Raw genomic sequence first — 21,060 nt, 5'->3', positions numbered from 1 at the left:
TTGTTGTCGGGAATTTAATATGTTGTATCCTAACGTATTGGATGTGACGTATTGATTTCTCGAGATAAAGATTTAAAAAAAAAAAAAGGAAATATTCCAAGTTTAGGATTTTGAGAAATTGTGCCCTAACGTATTGGGCCGCGATTTCTTTATAAATCTTAAACAAATGAATATTTTTTTAAATTTTATTACACGAGTATTTTGGACTAATTCATTTTTGAAGAATTAGAATGCCGTGCCCTAACACATTGGGTGTGACATTTTCTTTCTCCGAAATGATAAGAGTCTTAATAAGTAACGTTTTTTTAAGTTTTTATTAAGGATCATATTTTAAATTTTCGACATTAAGACACTAATTAATTAACTAGGTACCAATTTTGGGCGTTACGAGGGTGCTAATCCTTCCTCGTACGTAACCGACTTCCGGATCCATTTTTCTAAAACTCGTAGACCAAGCTATTTTTTAGGTGATCCAATCACACTTCAATAAAAGATTGGTGGCGACTCCCAATTTTTGTTTTTTTAAAGTCGACAACTAATTTTTGTTTTTCAAAATAAAAATGGTTTCGCAAACAGTACATTAATTAGTCTATAAATTCAAAGCACAGCAGTGACCCAACATTACAAACCTTCAAATTTTATTAACTCGGTAATATCCTCACTGATTAATCACTAATTCCGAGCAGCAACCTTAGCTCAGGCCTATCTCCCAAGACAGGTATAAGCTTCATAGCAAATTCTATAAGCTTTTCAGCTTCAGGAAAAATAGTCTTCACGACTGCATGAGAAAAGAAGCTATCAGCCCAACGAAGCAACGACGGAGTGTTGGTTTCGTTGAGCAGCTTGACCCCATTAAGCTTCTCCATGATCCCAATCCAGACCAAGAAGGGACCCAATGCAATGTCCATGTACCCAAGATTTTCCCCACCGAACAAAGCTTTCCCTTTGCTCAACTTTGTCGAGGCTGCTTCTTCCAAATGCACCAGCCCTTGTTCCAGTTCGGCTATTGCTGCGTTTTTTGAATCTTTTGACTTAGCGGCCAATGCTATTATCAAGGCGGGGACGAGCTGTAACAAATTTATAAAAAAATAATATAAATATTAAATATGATTGTGATTGTGATTAAAACAATAAAATTGATACAGTAAAAGCTACTATATTTTGGGTTTAAATCTTATAAGTTTTATCATATGTTTATATATATTTAGATTTATCAAACTATAAAATGATATAAACACTATCAAAATAATATTTGTTACTTTGTATAAGAAATGGGCTTTTAGTAATTTTACAATTGAGTTAAACTCGGTTAATATGTGACATCAACTCAATCAAACACATTATATCAAAGAGCCATAGATAAGTCACTAACGGTAAAAGTATCATAGTGGCCCATCTACCAGGAGTCAGATTGCATTTTACTCTCTCTACTAAAAAAATAGGCGAATTAATCCATGTCTATTAAATCAAAGAGTAAATTGATCCTTCTATACGAATTTTTTTATGCATTTATGCTGTTAAAAATCGATCTGTATATGTCAGCATATACAGATTACCCAGGAATTTAATAGCTAACATTCGATCATGATTAAAATTTTAAAATTCTAAAATTACAAAATCTAAAAATCTAAAAATTAAAGTATAAAGACTAAATCCACAACTTACGCATAGCATATATACTAATAGCAAAGTTTAATCTTTTATTTTTGAAAGGAAAACCTGAAATAGCATAAATAGTGTTTGTGTCATTCAACACAAACGTTTTTTTTTTCAAGAAAAAACTTATGAAGGGAAAATGGAAAAGTTGTTCAAATTGAGCTGGTTGGTGCATAAAGCAAAACCTGGATAATCCGTGAAACGGTTGAATATAATTTTATATTTTTTAATTATTTATTTAATTTGAACTAGATAAGCTAATAAGGTTGAAATAAGTAGTTAGATTGATTCGACCATAGATCTGATTCTATAAACATCGCCAAATAGCATAAATGAAATTAAAGTATATGGCATATAGATGGTATAAAACAGACCAACAATTGACATTCTAATCAAGAGATCGATGGATGAAATTTGAAACGAGAAAATCGAACCAATCACACAATCCATATGCCTCCGGAATGATTTGTCCCTCAATTACAAATACAACTATGGTTCGTTGGGTTTAAAGGGAAAAAAAAAACTGTTTTCTTGGTTCAAGAACCATCATTGCTCAACTTTCAGAAATTTTCAGACTACAAATTTACTATCCGAAGGTACCACAACATCAAAGTCGCAATATAAAGCTGCCTAAATTGCCAATATATGTTGCTTCTATAGTAAAATCCAACACGTATATACCAATATGAGCACACGAGGGTATCAATTTTCGAATGGTGTATAACAGTAACGGATATGTATTCATATTCCACACTCACCCAAATTCGATAACATTATTCATATACCCCATAGATATGATCCAAGAGACTCATATAATAGAAACTTGTTGCAGGTAACGAAGCAAAAGGTAAGCAGCAGAGTTACGGGCATCTCTTGGGATTAATTTTTCATCACCCTTGTGGTGGCAAACACCAACGTCTGTTTCAACTTCAACTGAAAATACGTATATCTTTTCGTATTGGCAACGTTCAAATTTCACTAGGCTGTAAGTAAAAAACACCAAAGCAAAGGACACAAATGATTAGATATTTTCCAGGAAAAAAATAAAAGAAAATATGCCAAAAGTTCCTATATATACCCTTTGTAAATTCGGAATTTAGTCCCTATATCCAGGTCTAACTGTTAACGCGATTAATAATATTTTGTTAAATTCAAGTTCTACCAAGTGGGTCACCAATAAATTTAACCGTGTTAACAATTAAACTTACATTTTAAAATTTAGAAAGTAGAGTGACAAGATTCCTGAAAATAAAAATATAAAGAGTAAAAATCTTTATATATATGCAACCTGTAAACTGGTTTTCCCCACTTTCTCTTGCCACATAATCCATACAGCTCATCTTGTGCTCCAATAATCTCAGAAGATCCAAAATCCTCGAGCAGCACCTTAATTTCATCTATCATTAATACATCTTTAAATATCTGCCAATATCATCATATAAAGTGTACATTAGATGATGAACTAATCTCCATGCATGTGGTGTTGCATGCTTGCAGTCCCCACTCAGAAAGGGATAATATAGTTTTTGGTCCTAGAACTGCAGGGTCAAAAATTATATTAACCGAATAAAGAAAAAACGAAAGAACCGTACCGTCCACAGCTTGGTGAGATCAAAATTGAGATCCAAATAAACAGCACCGGCTAGAGCTTCGACAATATCAGCCAAAATATCTGGACTTCGAACTGTCAAGTTTTTATGATCGTCTCCTTGTTTAACTGCATCTACATACTTCCTAACCTTCAGCCAATAAGATATATATATCATGGGCTTAATGTATTACATTTTCATTAATTGAAATTATATAGCTCTACTGAGAGTAAATTACCCAAAATGCTGAAAATTTTGAAAAATTACTGGATTAGGTCGTGTTTTTCGAAACTTATCAGTTTAGATTAATTTTGGAGAGAGAAGAAAAATGCGTCTCAGCATATTTGACAAAAAAACGCCTCCGGATGGACGCACTTTACTATCACAGCTGCTGAAAACAATTCTAAAATTTATATTTTTCACTAAATATAAATATCATAAAAAATATCTAAAGAATATATAAAAATGTTAAAAATTAAAAAAATCCTAAAATAATAATTTCCTAAATCCTAAACCTTAAATTTTAAAAACCATTACAAATCCTAAATAAAATTTTTTTAAAAATTTCTAAACTCTAACCCTAAAAAATTAAAAAAACCCTAAACAAATCGTAGATAGAGAAAGAAAACGCGTCCAGTTTAATGCGTTTTACTGACTGAGCAAGAAAGCGTGTCTAGCTAAAAGTTTTTTCCTAATAAATCCATTGAAACGTTTTTTTTTCTCTCTTTAAAATCAACTTAATCACATAAATTTTAGAAAAACCTGAATAATTCGATAATTTTTCAAAATTTTCAAATTTTTTTAATAATTCATATCGAATATTAAGGAGTTTAATACTCTTTAAAGCAAATTCTCGAGTACAAATTTTATTAAATTATTAAATTATGTTTTAAAACAATAAAAGGTAAGTGAATAAACATAGAAATAAAACTGAAAATTGGAGGAGAATTAACAGTTTCTGCTTACATTGTCGTTAAGAGGACCAGTGCCTTTGCTCCTGATGAACCGGTGAAGCTTATGCCTAGCCGCCACGAGCGCCAGTCTCTCGTTGCTTACACTTTGTTTTCGGAGCCGCGTAAGCTGGTCAGGGTTCAGTCGCGGTTCCGAACAGAAGAAATGGGTAGCAACAGCCAAGCCGAGCGCCGCGTCCCCAATGAACTCCAGTCTTTCGTACGACATGTCTTCGCGGCACGAAGAGTGCGTCAAGGCTTCTTTCAGGAGTCTTTTGTCTTCAAACGTGTATTTAAGGATCTTCTCCACGGCGGCGATTATCGACCGGTCCATGTTAGAAAACTTGTATTTCTTGACATGATTACGGTAAATTGAGCGACAGCAACGCCAAAATATTTGTAAAAGCAAAGCTAGGAGCACCGTCGCAACCGCCGCTCCGAAATTAGACGGCGGTTTGACGTCGGCGGAGGCGCCGTCGTCGAGTTGGGTGAAGTGGTGTTCCATGGTGAAGTACAGCGATCGAATAATGAGACTTCGCTTAGAATCCAAGCAATCCCAATAATTTAGCAGAAAGTAGGTTTTGGTAGAAAATAAAGCTATTCCAAAGACAGACAGACCATACTTTTTTCACTTTAAAATTACCTGCTGCATTTTTTTTTAAATACACCTGGGTTTTATCACTTTATTTAAAAAGTATTTTAGATTAAAGTGTGAATTGTTTTTTTTAATTATTTATTTTACTGTTTAAAATAAGGATAATTGATAAAATAATGAGACAAATAATATATGGCGTGTTATGTGTATTTTATACTAGTGCATATGAACTAGTTTTTAACGTAAAAATTGATAAATTTTTAATAGAAAGAACTAATTTGTCAATTTTTTAATAGTGGAGGTAAAATGTAATTCAACTCTTAATATAAGGATCTTCATGGTGCTTTTACCATTTAGAATTACTATTCATGTTCGGGTTCATAGTTATTTACTTCAACAATATTATCTCCTAAGTTCGAATCTATATTCTCCTCAAATGAACGTAATGTGTTTTATTGCTACACTAACACTTACTAATAAACCTTATATATCAATTAATTTAATATGAATAATGCATCTTATCCTATATTGATAAAAGGAAACTATTGGTTGGAGTTAGAGAGCAATTTTTTAGTCGAAAAAATTAATACCCTAAATCATAATACAAATAATTTTATCTTATTATTACGTATCAAATATTGAAATAATACAATAGACCAAGAACAATTAAAAATAATCACTATGGACCTCTAATACATGGGATATTTACTAAAATATTATAACAAAAATAAAAATTATCAAAATGTTATAACTTTTTTATTTACTAAAATATATATTTTTATTTACCAAAATATATCAAAAAAACTGAAAAAAATCGACCGATGTGACGGTGTATTTTAGTCACGCCAATGGGATTAGCGGCACCAAAGGTGCCAAAAGCCATTAAGCGGCACCAATGAAAGCAATACCATTGGCGGCACCAATGTTTATTAGGGGGGGTCGGTGGTGGGGGGACCAGAAGGAGAGGGAAAGAAAGAAGGAAAGAAAGAAAGAAAGGAGAGGAAAGAAAGAAAAAGAAGGAAAGGAGAAGAGAAAAAAAAAGAAAGAAAGAAGAAGAAAAGGAAAGGAGAAGAAAAAGAAAGAAAGAAGGAAAGAAAAGAAAGGAGAAGAGAAAAAAAGAAGAAGAAGAGGAAGGAAGGAAAAAAAAAAGGGTATTTTTTTATAAATTTAATTTTTAATATTTGTGTGTTTAAAATTTATATTACGTACATTATAGTTATTTTATTATTTTGTTTAGCATATATATTTTATGAAATATATTTAGAATGAAAAAATAATTGTATGTACATTGTATGTTGATTAGGATTTTTTATGAAATTTACTTAGGAATTTAAAATTTAAATTTTAGGAAAATAGCATTAAAAGAAAAATGACAAAAAAATTATTTAAGAAAACATAAAATACGAAAAAATGACAAAAAATTTATTTAAGAAAACATAAAATACGAAAAGAAAAATGGAAATTGTATATTTATCGAAAATAATAAAATGCGAATAACAATGCGAAAAGTGTACATGTAATAAATTTCAAACATAATAAATTGAAATTGTAATGACCCAAATTCAAAATTATCGGAATAGTGGTTTCAGTAACCACAAATCCGATTTAAAGAGAAATTTATTTTAATATTTTTGCATGAATATTGATATGATAGGAAAAATCGTATGAAAATATCGATAGAAAAATTTTACTGATTAAGCGGTTAGTTAGAAAAAAGAAATTATTGAAGAAATTAGGTAAAAATGAGATATCGAGACTTCGATCTCGTAAAACCGAGTCAAAAATATTTTTATAAATATTTATGAAGTGTTAGTAATATGGTATTAAAATTTCGTTAGAAAATTTTAATGTTTGGGTAGTCAATTAAGTAAAAAGGACTAAATTGAAAAAGGTGTAAAAGTTACTAGAGAGATTAAATAGCTCAATTGTGAAATGAGGAGGGACATAAATTGCAAATAACCCCAAAAGGAGATATTTTGGGCGGCATACGCTGAGAAAAATCAGGAGAATTGAAGAAATAAGGGTAAAATTGGAATATTACAAAATTTGCTTTAAAAGTTAGGACTAAAGTGGAATTATCTAGATTTCTCTTTATTTTTCTGCACTCTCATCAGCCAAAAAAACGTCCTAAGGGTTTCTTTAAGCTGGTTTTTCATAATTTTTGCACCAAGTGAGTTAATTCTTGCCTTTTTCTTGTAATTTTTGTGTTTCTAAGACTTTTACAACTAGGTCCTATTACTAAATTCATTAGTTTTTGATTTTATGAATGATATTGAAAGTTGATATGAATATGTGCTGGAAGTTTATAAGGAAATAGGATGAAATTGATGCTTTAATTTGTTTATGAGATGATTTTATTAGGTAATTCCAATAGAAATTGATTTGTAGTACCTAATTGTGAAAAAGTTTGGAATTACAGTTTAGTGCTGAAATTCTGATTTCCAAAGGTTATAAGGTAGTTTAAAGTGATATAATAAAGTGTTGATTGAGAAAAATCAGCTCAATTGAGAGGTTAATTGAGCAGGGACGAAATTATCATTGTTGAAAGTTTAAGGGAAAAATGGTAATTAACACCATACACTAAAACAGTTTTGGACAGCAGCAGTACTCTAACTTTGAAAATTCACCAAAAATTGTAGAGATCGAATTAGAGGATGAATAAAATATGAAATTAAATCTTATTGAGTCTAGTTTTTTATAAAAGAAACGGTGTAAGCAATGGAATTGTAAATCATGAGATATAATAGATTTTGTGAGACAAGGTCAGAATGAATTCGGGTTCCCCTGTTCTGACTTTGGAAAATCATTAAAAATTGTACAAAAATGATTATGAGTTATAATTTATATTCTTAGAATCCTTAATGAATCTATTTTCTGAATAAATAAAGGGAAGCATAATCCTAATTCTGTACAGTGAGATAATTAATTTTTAGTGAAGAGGGGTCAGAACTGTCATACAGTGAAACAGGGGAAACTTTAAGGAATAAACTGTACTTATTGGCTAAACCAAAAATTCTGAAATTTTTATGGTAAGAAGATATGTGAGTCTAGTTTTAGGGAAAATTAACGGATCTTAATTTGGAGTTCTGTAGCTCAAGATATAAATAATTTAGTGACTGTGACTCAGTGAGGCAGCTTTGAATGCACTATAAATAATAATGGAATTGTAGAGAAAGTTACATATGAACATGAAATGTATTAGATTAATGATTAAATTTATTTATTTAGATCCGGAAAATTTAAATACGAAGCAAGATCGAGGAAAAGAAAAAGTTCGGGATTTGTAGATTTTTGGTTACGAACAAGTGTCGAGGTAAGTTCGTGTAACTTGAATTATATTCATAAATGCTTGAAATGTTTGTTATTGATGTGAATATGAGTTGGATGCTTATTGTATGATAATTGATGAAGTATTGATATACTTGATGAAAAGAGGAAATAAATCCCGGTTGAATGAAAGGAAAGTTCGATGGATCTCTGAAAAGGAATTGACGGTAAAAAGGATCTAGCCCAGACGGGTGATCCTATCCTGATATAGCCCTCCCAAGAATATGTGGAAAATGGATTTAGCCGGACGGGTAATCCGAATCGTGTCTCAATTTAGCTTTGACTGGTAATTCGGATCCAAGCTCATTAGAGTAATTGTCGCTGCGATTTAGCCGGACTAGTAATCCCGACAATACTGTGAGTTTATATTACAGGGGATTTAGCCTGGACTGGTAATCCCGCTGTAAGGATGAGGTTCGCGGGAGTGTGCTCTCTGAAATGGAAATGTGCGCACATGAATATGAATTGACGGATCTGGATTTGTACACTTAGGTGTACCCCTGAATATCCATCGAAATTCCAAGTAGTTCAACAGGATAAATATGGAAAAATAACAAGGAAATGGAAATCATGGAATTGATGAGCTCATCAATCATTTATCTTTGTAATGAATTTGTATGAGGTTGAGTTTGTATGTGATAGGTATATGTTTATGTGAATTGGATGTGTGCTTGTGTTATTAAATGATGGATGTATAAGTATGGTAAGTATAATTCCTGTTGCATGAACTTACTAAGCACAAAGTGCTTACCTGCTTCTTTTTCCCTGCTTGTAGAGTTAAGAGCTCGGAAGTCGGATTTGGTGGAGACACATCACACTATCAATCTCGAGATCTCGGTACATAAAGGAACTTTATTTTGGAAATCAATGGCATGTATAAGCTAGTAAATTAGATGTTAATGTGAAATGAATGTATGGTTAGCCATTGGTATGGCTAACAAATTTTGGTTTTGGTATGTGATGAAATTATCTTATGAATATGATAAATCTATCTTGAAAAAAAAATTCGGTAAAATCTGGTAATGCCTCATACTCTATTTCGGCGACGAATACGGGTAGGGGGTATTACAGAAATAATATAAAATTATAAAATAAAAAATTACGATATTTTTAAAAATAATAAAATATGGAAAAGAAATACGAACAAATGGTCAAGTAAGAGTGTATTAGTAAATTTTAAAAAAATTTAGAAATAAGTTATACAAATAATTGAAACAAAATGTACTGAAATAATATAAAATAATAAAATACGAAAATAATATATTTTTCTTAAAAGTAATAAAATGGGAAAATAATAATACGACCAAAGGGAGGGGAAAGGGTTTATTTCGGTTTTTACCAAAATATTAGAAAAAATACGAAAATATTATAATTTTTTATTTACCAAAATAATGGGTTTTACAAATATATTAAAAAATTAAAATAACCAAAATTTTATAAGTTTTTTTATTTACCAAAATATATCAAAAAACCTACAAAAAAAGGGTGATGGTTATTTTTACGAAAATTAATACGAGCAAAGGACAGGGGTAAGGGTTATTTTTTACAGAAAATTAATTTAAATAACACACTAGATTAATAAATTTCAAACATTATGCACTGGAATAATGTAAAATTATAAATTTAGAAATTATGATATTTTTTACAGGAATAAAATGCGGAGAAAAAAATATGAATAAATGGCCGAAGTAAGAATTTTTTTCTAACTTTTTTTTCAACTTGCAGGCATCACAATGGCTTGGATTGATTCAAAGCAATATTAGACACATATCTGATGCGGCTAATAACGCGGTATGATTTATTATTTGTTAATCAGGAGTTCTATTTATTTTAAAAGGATATACGCAGTATATACAAAGAAATTATGTTATCGTAATATTTTTTCTGTAATTTAACACTATCAGGACTCGTTCCGAGTATTAAGGGGCCGCGTGAGTGTTTTAAAGAAAGCTCCGGATGATCGATTGCTGCTGTACCTGGAGTTAGCCGGATTTGGGTCAGTAGCATTAATCCGGTCGTCCGACTTACGCTTTGATTTATTATCTACGCTAGTGGAGCGGTGGCGTCCGGAGACCCATACTTTCCATTTTCCGTGTGGGGAGTGCACGGTGACCTTGGAGGATGTTGCAGTGCAGCTGGGGCTTCCAATTGACGGGAGTCCCGTAACGGGGGTATCGTCATTCACCGATCCGGCTGCAGTTTTCTATCAACTCCTAGGAGAGTCGCCAGAGGACGGCGACAAATATTTTTCCGGCATCAAATTTACATGACTAAAAGCCAAAATTAGACAATTATCAGCGACCGCCACTGAAGGTGAGTTAATGTGCGTTGCCCGAGCGTACATCATGCATATGATAGGGGCAGTACTCATGCCTGATGCAAACGGCGACTGTGTGCATTTGTCGTACCTGCCCCTGCTAGCTGATTTTTCTACTGCTAGGCGGTATAGCTGGGGTTCCGCCGTTCTAGCAACGCTCTACCGGGAGCTTTGTCGGGCGACAGAGCTGCAGGTTAAAGACATCGGCGGATGCCTCATACTGCTGCAGTAGTGGACGCTTTATCGGATGCCGTTTTTGGCACGCGTTAGTCACCAACCCTATCTGTATCCACTGCCACTCAGGTGATAAGACGTTAAATTGTCATTATTTGTAGTCATAATATATTTAGTAATGTTACCAACCCTAAACCCTATACTATTTTTTGTAGGTGGACGACCCGTCCTGGCATCGGAAAGTCGTCTGATGTCCCAATATACCGCATGAGGATGGAACAGCATGCCCGGGAAGGGGTAAGTTGCTATTCTAATATTCATGACATCTATTCTATTTCTATATCTTAATCACATGTTATCGATCTAACTCGTTACAATGTTATTACTCATGCAGTTTATATGGATGCCATACCGGATGCGGGAAATTACAAATGTCGTACCCTCGTCCGCACTCGTTGATTCCCACATATGGTGCATTAACACACCAATTATTAATTTCAACGTCGTCGAGTGGTATCACGGCGATCGCGTGCTTCGACAGTTTGGGTGCATCCAACCTATCCCGGATCCACCGGCCCAGTTGGAGGATGATCACGACTTGACAAAGAGAGGAAGAGTTCAATTGGACTGGGGAATCAAGCACCGGAAATATGTCACACTGTGGAACGATCGATTTCGTCGAATTCCTCAAATGGTTATGGCTACGGACCTGCAACCATCATTGGAGTATACACAATGGTACCATAATTGCGGGAAGCCATATTTACTTGGAGGGAAATCGACTATAATCCCCTCGTACGTGCAGCAAGTTGGGGCATCGGACGTCCCGAGCCCGATGGATCCAGATCCGACGGCATATTGTTCTCCGCAACTGACAGAGCCGGAGCAGGACCCCCAGCCAGATCCCGGACATTCACAGTCAAATGTGGATTCACATGGCTATCCAACCTTGAAGCTCGTTATACGACGAATTGTAATCCCCATACAGTTGCTCCATCGCCATCTGTTTAGCTATCCATGCCTTCTGATATGAGACTCGATACTGGAATCGTGCTTGCATTTCCGCAATGAGTACCGAAACTTTAATGGTCGGCATGTCCTTCACCATTGGCATGATACACGCACAAATAGTTTTCGAATCAAGTTTTCCATGATCTTCTGTCATACGTGTTGATGTGCATGTATGAAGACCAACAAATTTTCGTATCTCCCACAGCTGAGAACTTCTAATGAATGCATCTCGTACTCGCCAATTGCAGCCTTCCGCTGCCTTCCAACACTCCCCAACATATATTGTCGGAGTAGACACGGATACTTTATAATCCACAGATATCTTCATGCTATACCGTTTAATGGCATATACGCACTCTTCTTTACAGCTGAATCTCTGGCCTATGAATATCTCATCATCATCAGATGTTACGGGCAGCCCGTGAGAATGAACTATTTCAGGGTACTCCGAAAACTCAGCTACATACGCTGCGTCGGGGTCTATGAGTGACATGTGTGGCCCAGGATTATTGTGTATCACAATACGCCGCATCTTCTCCCCGACCGAAGAAGCGTTAATGCCTTCATCGTTGTTGACATCTTCATCGTCAATATCATCAGGTACATCGTCAACATCGGGATCACTGTCACTATCGACCTCTTCATCCCAATGATCGTCACCACCTTCTTCTTCGCCAGCACATTCTTCTTCACCACCAACCATGTCAACATCGGGTGTAATATTCAGGTCGATACTGATCCCACCCATAGTTGATTCATTATCAACGTATGATATTGGAGCCACCATCCACGGTTCTTCAGCCCCGTCTTCTTCATCAGATGCATTAACATCTTCATTTTGCTCCATACCGACTAACTTAACAAATAAGTGAATCGGTGCATTCTTCTCACTCTCATTCCCACAGTAAAGATCGACCATTGTCTCCACGTCTTCGTCGTCTACAAGTTCCATTTCGACGAATTTGACCGGATTTGTCGAAACTGGAAACTTGTAGAAAATTTTTGATATCCTTCTCCCACAACGTCTATGATTTTTTGCATTAATCATTGCCTTCATTTCATCGAACGATACATTTCTATTAAATCTCATTGCTATTTGTTGCCGACATTCAAATACACATCCAACACTTATTGTCAAGATGACTCCATCGAAATAAACGCATACAAGAAACTTAGCATCCATTTTCAATATTTAATCTGTCAAAAAAAATAAAATCTCATAAAAATTCTCGAACGGTAACTAAATTACTTAAAAAATTTTATACTCAAAATAATATTCAAAATAATACACACTAAAATTATTAATCTTACTAAAATAATAACTAACTAACTAACTATAATAATAATATTAGTTTTTACTAACTAGTTTATTTTCAGAATAAAATAATAAGTAACCATAATAATAATATTAGTTTTTTGCTAACTATAATATTACTAAGTTACATCTTAATACATTAATAACATCTTAATACTAACAACAACAACAACAACAACAACAACAACAACAACAACAACAACAACAACAACAACAATAATAATAATAATAATAATAATAATAATACTAACTAATACTATTATTTTGAGTTTTATTAATCTTAATAAATAAAGTAAAACAAAAAATATTAAAAAATATACAAAATAATAACAACAATATAATCAATTGTTTTTAAAAAAATACCTTCTTTTTCTCCTCTTTTTCTCTCTTTTTCTCTTTTTTTCCGCAGCAACTCTTCTTCTTCTTCTTTTTCTTTTGATTTTTCTCTCTTCAGCTGGATAGAGGTCGTATTTATAATACGAGTAGTACCGCCAATCAATACGGCACCATTGGTGCCGCCAATGGTATTGGCACCATTGGTGCAACCAATTGCTTTGGCACCTTTGGTGCCGCCAATCCCATTGGCGTGATCAAGGTACACCTGTCACATCGGTCAGATTTTTTTTTTCAGGTTTTTTTTGATATATTTTGGTAAATAAAAAATATATTTTTTTTAATAAATAAAAAAAAAGTTATAACATTTTGGTAATTTTTTATTTTTGTTATAATATTTTAGTAAAAAACCCTCTAATACATCCTTGCTTATTAAACAGTACATTAATTAGTCTATAAATTCAAAGCACAACAGTGACCCAACACTACAAACCTTCAAATTTTATTAACTCAGTAATATCCTCACTGATTAATCACTAATTCCGAGCAGCAACCTTAGCTCAGGCCTAGCTCTCAAGACAGGTATAAGCTTCATAGCAAATTCTATAAGCTTTTCAGCTTCAGGAAAAATAGTCTTCACGACTGCATGAGAAAAGAAGCTATCAGCCCAACGAAGCAACGACGGGGTGTTGGTTTCGTTGAGGAGCTTGACCCCATTAAGCTTCTCTATGATCCCAATCCAGACCAAGAAGGGACCCAATGCAATGTCCATGTACCCAAGATTTTCCCCACCGAACAAAGCTTTCCCTTTGCTCAACTTTGTCGAGGCTGCTTCTTCCAAATGCACCAGCCCTTGTTCCAGTTCGGCTATTGCTGCGTTTTTTTTATCTTTTGACTTGGCGGCCAATGCTACTATCAAGGCGGGGACGAGCTGCAACAAATTTATAAAAAAAATAATATAAATATTAAATATGATTGTGATTAAAACAATAAATTTGATATAGTAAAAGCTAAGATGTTTTGGGTTTAAATCTTATAATTTTTATCATATATATATATTTAGATTTATCAAACTATAAAATGATATAAATACTATCAAAATAATATTTTTTACTTTGTATAAGAAATGAGTTTTTGGTAATTTTACAATTGAGTTAAACTTGGTTAATATGTGACATCAACTTAATCAAACACATTAAATCAAAGAGCCATAGATAAGTCACTAACGGTAAAAGTATCATAGTGGCCCATGTACTAAGAGTCAGATTGTATTTTACTCTCTCTATTAAAAAAATGGGCGAATTAATCTATGTCTATTAAATCAAAGAGTAAACTGATCTTTCTATATGAAAATTTTTATGCATTTATGCTGTTAAAAATCGGTCTGTATATGTCAGTATGAGGAACACTTGGCATGTCACATGCTACATGTCATTGTCTAGTTATTTCAATTTGCTCTTTAATCTAATGTATAATAATTAATTTGCTCATTTTTTTAGTGCAAAATACAATCCAAGTGATAGTACAGAGATCTTCATGGTACTTTTATTGTCATTAACAGAAAAAGTTAACCACAAGTTTTCATAGGTATTAAAATAATTTGTCATAACATAAAAATAATTAGTACAAATGTAAACTAATTAAAATTAAAAATATGAGTAAATTTATAATAAAAGTAATAAAAAAAACTTTCTCCCCTTTATTGAAAAAAAATCATGAGCAAATAAAATTAATTTATTGTTAACTCGTGTCTTAAAATATGTGAAAATTTTTTTTCCACCAAACCTAGCGTAAATTTATTGAAGACACACCATCTAAGATCATCAATGTTACATAAACAAACCTTATCATCAAAATAAGCAACCCAAAATCGAGAATCAGCTCGTTGAGCGGCATCAGAAGGAAGAATGGAAGGGGCATTATGCCAAACTTCATCGATGTATTGAACAATGATTTGAGACTCAAGGATGGTGTTACCATCATGAAACAGGACTGGGATTTTCTTATAAATAGGGTTGGATTTAAGAACCAACTCACTTTTGGGTCCCAATAAATCTACCTCAATGAACTCGTAGTTGATAGATTTGAGGTGAAGAGCAATTCTCACCCTCAACATAAAGGGGCTTGGCCAAGCACCTAAAAGCTTCACCTCACTCTTTCCCATTAATGTTCTTTCCTCTCTCTAAAACAAAAAAACTACGTAGAAACCAGTAATAAAACTGCCTCACAGGCAACGTTATGTTAGAACATAATATGTATATATAGATGAGGGTCTTTGACTTTTGAGGAAGATTGGTAGAAGCATGCAAAATTTCAAATGAGGGGAAAAGTATTGCATATATATATATTTCAAACTAGGTAAAATATTAATTTTTCATCATTGAAAAAGTATTTGTTAATTTTATGAGATATATTTGATTAAACGATATCTTGATATTGCCTTGTTAAAAGATTGGTAGAAGCATGCAAAATTTCAAATGAGGGGAAAAGTATTGCATAGATATTTCAAATTAGGGTAAAATATTAATTTTGTCATTGTTGGAAAAAGATTTGTTAGTTTTATGAGATATATTTGATTAAACGATATCTAATATTAATTTAAAAGTTTGATATAGTCTTCTTAAAAGACGTAATATGTTTACTCGGCTCATTATAAATTAAAAGAACTTGAGTTGTGCCAATAAGGCCTTGGTTCAGTTAGCGAAGGCAGATGCTTTGGGTCCTAATGATAGGGAATTTATTAAATTCCATTTACTGAAGCTGTCAATTCTCAATTTTGGGATATCATGAGACTTGCAACGACTTTTTGGATGGGATCCAAGCATTTCTTGGTTAAGATATCTTCATGGCGTTCGAAGATCTATCTATTAGCTTCGAAACGCACTTTGAATCACTCGATTTTAAGTTTGGGAGCTCAAGTTATGACCGTTTTAGTAAAGACTATGCGAACAAAATTTCTGATACGCCCCGGCCTCGTTGATTAATCCGAGTCGTATAGTTGCCCAATCGTTAAAACAAAAAAGAATCATTTGAGATGGAATGAAGTCGGATGTTAGGCTAAATGTGGTTTAAGGGTGTCAAGGATAGGCTTAAGAATAAGATGGCTAATCGAATTATTGAGGCTTGGTTGTAAAATAAAAGAAAACTCGGTAATTAGAATTAAAATGGTAACTTAAGAACAAGAGTGAACCAACACTTCAATTGAAGGTTGACCTGAAACTTATAGGTTCTAAAGTTGTTTATGAGATGGATAGGGAAACCTCGACCCACTATCTATAATAGATAGGAACCTTGGTATAATTTAGGATGAACACCACCGAAATCGTGATAAGTTCGGTTGAACAAAAATGGGTTGACGTCACTAACTAGTTAGATAAGTCAATAAAGTTTTTGGACGAAATTTAAGAGAAGAAATCTCTCCACAAATTGACAGCAATTCATTAAGGTTTAAAAGTCCTTTATAAAATGAAATTTTCAACTATTTATAAGCAAGGACTAAGCTAGCTGAATAGTCAAATGTTTTTCTTAAAAATTCATTTAATTTTGCTGGTAAGGTTCAGCTGAATAGGGAGCTCCAATGGTCAGCTTCTAGAATAACCAATATACTTGGAAGCTTGGAAAATGCATGGCAGCAGATAGATTCGGTTGATGTGCATAAAGGAGCTTATTTAAGTTGCAACTATTGCTGAAAAGTGACCAGTAATTAAGGAGATACTGAGCAGTCCTTTAAGGTGTGAAAGCTTGAAAATGAACAGCCAATACATGTGAAAATATGTCCAGCAATGTGAATGAAATAAGTTCAGCCGAATGGACATCTTGGAAGCATGAAACAGCAGCTCCCTTGGCTGAATGGTCACCTAAAAGACTTCAAACAACAGCTCCCTTGACTGAATGGTCACCTAAAAGACTTCAAACAGCAGCTAACTTTAATTCCCCAAACATGCATCTGTCGTCCCTTGCATGTATCTTCTTTTAATTCCATTCATGCACCTAAAACGTCCAAGTGTAGTGTACCTGCAGCAAACTAATCAAATGCATTTTAGACACAATAAATTTGGCAGCAAATAACATTAAAATTCTGCACATTAAATTCGACAAAACATATTAATTCTTTGTAATAGCTTAGCACATATTTAAAACACTCATAATTAATTAAAAGCATAATTAAACACTTAATTTAATTATTATGTCTAGATTATGACAAATTAATTATTTAAACTGAATAACTAATTAAACCAACGCACTTAATTTTATTCCAGCATCTATATAAAAACATAAATTAAAAATGAACTGAAAATGAGCTGGTTCGAGCTCATTGAGCTAAGATTTGAGCTAAATTAAGCTCAACCAGCTGGGATCGAACTACTTCAACTCGCAATGGATTGTGAGCAACACTTTGGGAGCTAGTCCAAGAGCGTTCCCGGGGCGGGGTCGTATCAATTTCTAAACGGGATTATGAAGGGAATTACGAGTTTCGGGCTTTTAATTCGAGTTTAAATCATATTGGGTTCAGGTTCTACGCTTAATTTTTATCATCATATGTGAGTTTTAGTATAGTTTGTTGCCTTTAGTCTAGATTGTACAAGTTCTTATTCCGTTGTGTTGTAATGATTTAAATTTAATTTTAATTTGTGATTCCTCGAACAATACATATTGTTATAGTTTGATATTTGTGGTTCCTCGAATGTATACTTATCATTTTACTTGTAACACTTTAAAAAATTTTGAATTGTTGCATTCAATCTAATCAATAACATATTCACAAATTAAATGAGATAGATTGACCATGTCATGTGTCTAGAAAACACTACATTTTATTTTTCTAAAAAAAAAGTCACATCATTTAATTAAATTTATATCATGAAATTAATATTTTTCCTATTTGCTACAAAATGATAATTTACTTTCAATTTAGTTGACATAGTTGTTATTACAATATTTAAAAAATATGGGTTTGAGTGAGTTTAAAATATATTATCCTTTGTTTTAAGGGTTCGGTGGATTATTAATAGTCATAGAAATTCGTAAAAATTAAAATTTTATCACATGCGTATGCATGTAAACCACATATTTAAAACACAAATGCTTGTTAAAAAGTAATATACAATAAATAATGAAATGTATGGTGTGAAACTAATTATACAATTAATGTAGACAATAAATTGCGTATATTAAAATAAAAATATGAAACAAATTAAAATAAAGTTTTAGTTGAGTGATAAATTTAATATTTTACAAATCTAATTAGTGCATATTTTAATTGGTTTTTGTTAATATGAAAAGGCTAAAATACGTTTGAATAATATTTTTTTTAATTACTGGGCATTTCCGTAATTTTTTGACCGAATTGGTGACCCGTTTGAGGGTGACACCAACTCGGTTAGTGGCTTAATAAATAATATAGTATGATCCTAAAATCTATGATTTTTAGACACCAATAAAATAGTGTGACAACCTTAATTTTTAAATACATCCAAAGCATATTATACACTCATTTACATCTAATAACTTTTCTAATTTAATTAAATTAAGTATAATTACAATTTTGAAAAAAAACATAAACAAACAATTTTCTTTATTTTATAATTTATTTATTTTTAGTTTTTTTCTTTTGAATTCTAATTGTCTTTTATTTATTTTATGGGAAAATATTTGATACACTATCGGTGCATAAGTCTCATGCACATTCGGTAAATAATAACATGACATCTTATCATTAAAAAAGGTAAAATAAATATTTTTCAAAACATCAAAAAATACAAAAATAAAAAATTCATGAAATCCATTAAAATTATAAAACAAATTTATTTAAAATGAAAACAATAATATTCATCAAAAGTCATTAAGGAAAAGATTTTTTGAAATGTTTTTTAAATGGTATAATATCACTTTAAAAGAATTTGTAGAAAGACGAATTTTCTAATAAAACTTACAAAAGAGAAGTGTCAGAAAAAAACTCTTTTATATAATGAACTGTTAATTAATATTTTTTTAATTTTCTAATAAATATATATCTTTTGTTATAATTTTTAATGAATTTTTGAGTTTTTATATTTTTATATTTTGCAAAAAAAGAAAGAAAGAAAGAGGAAATTTTATTGTTTTTGAATTGTTAACTGATAAACTCGTTTTATTAAAAAATCTAATATATATTTTTAATTTTTATAATATTTTAAGATCCTTTTTCCAAAATTTGGAAATTTTATTGAATTTCTTCAGAGTTTTATTGGATTTTCCTTAGTCTCCGCAATTTATGATATTTATTACAATGACTAAATCAATTTCTTTAACACCTAATTTACAGAAATTGGAAATCAACCAGTTTGACTCAACATTCATATCTACATCTTGGAAAATTGATCATGTTTTACATTAATGTTCTTTCCTCTCTCTAAAACAAAAAAAAAAAAAACGTAGAAACCAATAATAGAACTGCCTCACAAGTTACGGTACGTTACAACATAATGTATTCATAGATGAGGGTCTTTGACTTTTGAGGAAGATTGGTAGAAGCATGCAAAATTTCAAATGAGGGGAAAAGTATTGCATATATATATATATATATATATTTTCAAACTAGGAAAAATATTAATTTTTCATCATTGGAAAAATATTTGTTAATTTTATGAGATATATTTGATTAAACGATATCTTGATATTGTCTTGTTAAAAGATTGGTAGAAGCATGCAAAATTTCAAATGAGGGAAAAGTATTGCATAGATATTTCAAATTAGGGTAAAATATTAATTTTGTCATTGTTGGAAAAAGATTTGTTAGTTTTATGAGATATATTTGATTAAACGATATCTAATATTAATTTAAAAGTTTGATATAGTCTTCTTAAAAGACGTAATATGTTTACTCGGCTCATTATAAATTAAAAGAACTTGAGTTGTGCCAATAAGGCCTTGGTTCAGTTAGCGAAGGCAGATGCTTTGGGTCCTAATGATAGGGAATTTATTAAATTCTATTTACTGAAGCTGTCAATTCTCAATTTTGGGATATCATGAGACTTTCGACGACTTTTTAGATGGGATCCAGGCATTTCTTGGTTAAGATATCTTCATGGCGTTCGAAGATCTATCTATTAGCTTCGAAACGCACTTTGAATCACTCGATTTTAAGTTTGGGAGCTCAAGTTATGACTGTTTTAGTAAAGACTACGCGAACAAAATTTCTGAACTGGATTATGAATAGAATTACGAGTTTCGGGCTTTCAATTCGAGTTTAAATCATATTGGGTTCGGGTTCTAGGCTTAATTTTTATCATCATATGTGAGTTTTAGTATATTTTGTTGCCTTTAGTCTAGATTGTACAAGTTCTTATTCCGTTGTGTTGTAATGATTTAAATTTAATTTTAATTTGTGATTCCTCGAACAATACATATTGTAAGAGCCCATTTTTGCCCGGCTCGAGCCCAAGTATTAAAACCTAGAAATATATATAATAAATAAAATGTTCAGCTTTTTTTAATAGTAGGCCCAAAATAGCCCAATCCAAATTACCCAATAACACAGTCTAGTCTCTTTTACATTAGCAGGCCTAAATCCAAGTAGGCCCAAAAGCCTATAACCAGAACACTAAACCCGATTGGCCCAGTTACAGTGGCCCGATACCTAACCCAAAACCTAATTCAACCCAACCCAACACCAAAGAGAATCAGAAACCCTAGGGCAGCAACGCAGCATCCAGCGCCGCAGCAATTTGCCCTCGCACGTGCGCCACCTCCACGTACCAAGCCTCCACGCCTCTCTCCTCCATACGCACACGTCCACTGCTTCGTACGACACC

At 32.4% G+C, this 21,060-nt stretch overlaps 2 protein-coding genes across 2 annotated transcripts; both read right to left on the bottom strand.

The window, feature by feature from the left end:
- Window positions 1–591: 591 nt before the first annotated feature.
- On the bottom strand, window positions 592–15,473 carry LOC105790239 (glutathione S-transferase U17). The gene is made up of 3 exons (XM_012617736.2): window positions 15,111–15,473; window positions 13,822–14,198; window positions 592–690 (listed from the first exon to the last, which is right to left on the bottom strand). The coding sequence occupies exons 1-3, from the start codon at window positions 15,429–15,431 to the stop codon at window positions 666–668; spliced, it is 723 nt and encodes a 240-aa protein (XP_012473190.1). The 5' UTR covers window positions 15,432–15,473; the 3' UTR covers window positions 592–665.
- On the bottom strand, window positions 2,085–4,836 carry LOC105790237 (ribonuclease 3-like protein 2). The gene is made up of 4 exons (XM_012617733.2): window positions 4,212–4,836; window positions 3,249–3,395; window positions 2,945–3,078; window positions 2,085–2,639 (listed from the first exon to the last, which is right to left on the bottom strand). The coding sequence occupies exons 1-4, from the start codon at window positions 4,698–4,700 to the stop codon at window positions 2,465–2,467; spliced, it is 945 nt and encodes a 314-aa protein (XP_012473187.1). The 5' UTR covers window positions 4,701–4,836; the 3' UTR covers window positions 2,085–2,464.
- Window positions 15,474–21,060: the final 5,587 nt, after the last annotated feature.

The sequence above is a fragment of the Gossypium raimondii genome, chromosome 8 (genome assembly GCF_025698545.1).
Source record: "Gossypium raimondii isolate GPD5lz chromosome 8, ASM2569854v1, whole genome shotgun sequence".
Taxonomy (NCBI): Eukaryota; Viridiplantae; Streptophyta; class Magnoliopsida; order Malvales; family Malvaceae; genus Gossypium; species Gossypium raimondii.
The sequence above is the reverse complement of the archived record's forward strand: the minus strand, read 5'-3'. Positions and strand labels throughout refer to the sequence as shown.

Excerpts from the sequence above, each read along its gene's own strand:
- LOC105790237 (XM_012617733.2), bottom strand. The coding sequence starts at position 4,700 with ATGGAACACCACTTCACCCAACTCGACGACGGCGCCTCCGCCGACGTC. Across the intron at positions 3,079-3,248 it reads ATCTCACCAAGCTGTGGACG|ATATTTAAAGATGTATTAAT; the intron begins GTACGGTTCTTT and ends TGATATTGGCAG. Across the intron at positions 2,640-2,944 it reads TGGGGAAAACCAGTTTACAG|CCTAGTGAAATTTGAACGTT; the intron begins GTTGCATATATA and ends TTTTACTTACAG.
- LOC105790239 (XM_012617736.2), bottom strand. The coding sequence starts at position 15,431 with ATGGGAAAGAGTGAGGTGAAGCTTTTAGGTGCTTGGCCAAGCCCCTTT. Across the intron at positions 14,199-15,110 it reads TTGCTTATTTTGATGATAAG|CTCGTCCCCGCCTTGATAGT; the intron begins GTTTGTTTATGT and ends AATTTGTTGCAG. Across the intron at positions 691-13,821 it reads AGAGCTAGGCCTGAGCTAAG|GTTGCTGCTCGGAATTAGTG; the intron begins GTTGCTGCTCGG and ends GCCTGAGCTAAG.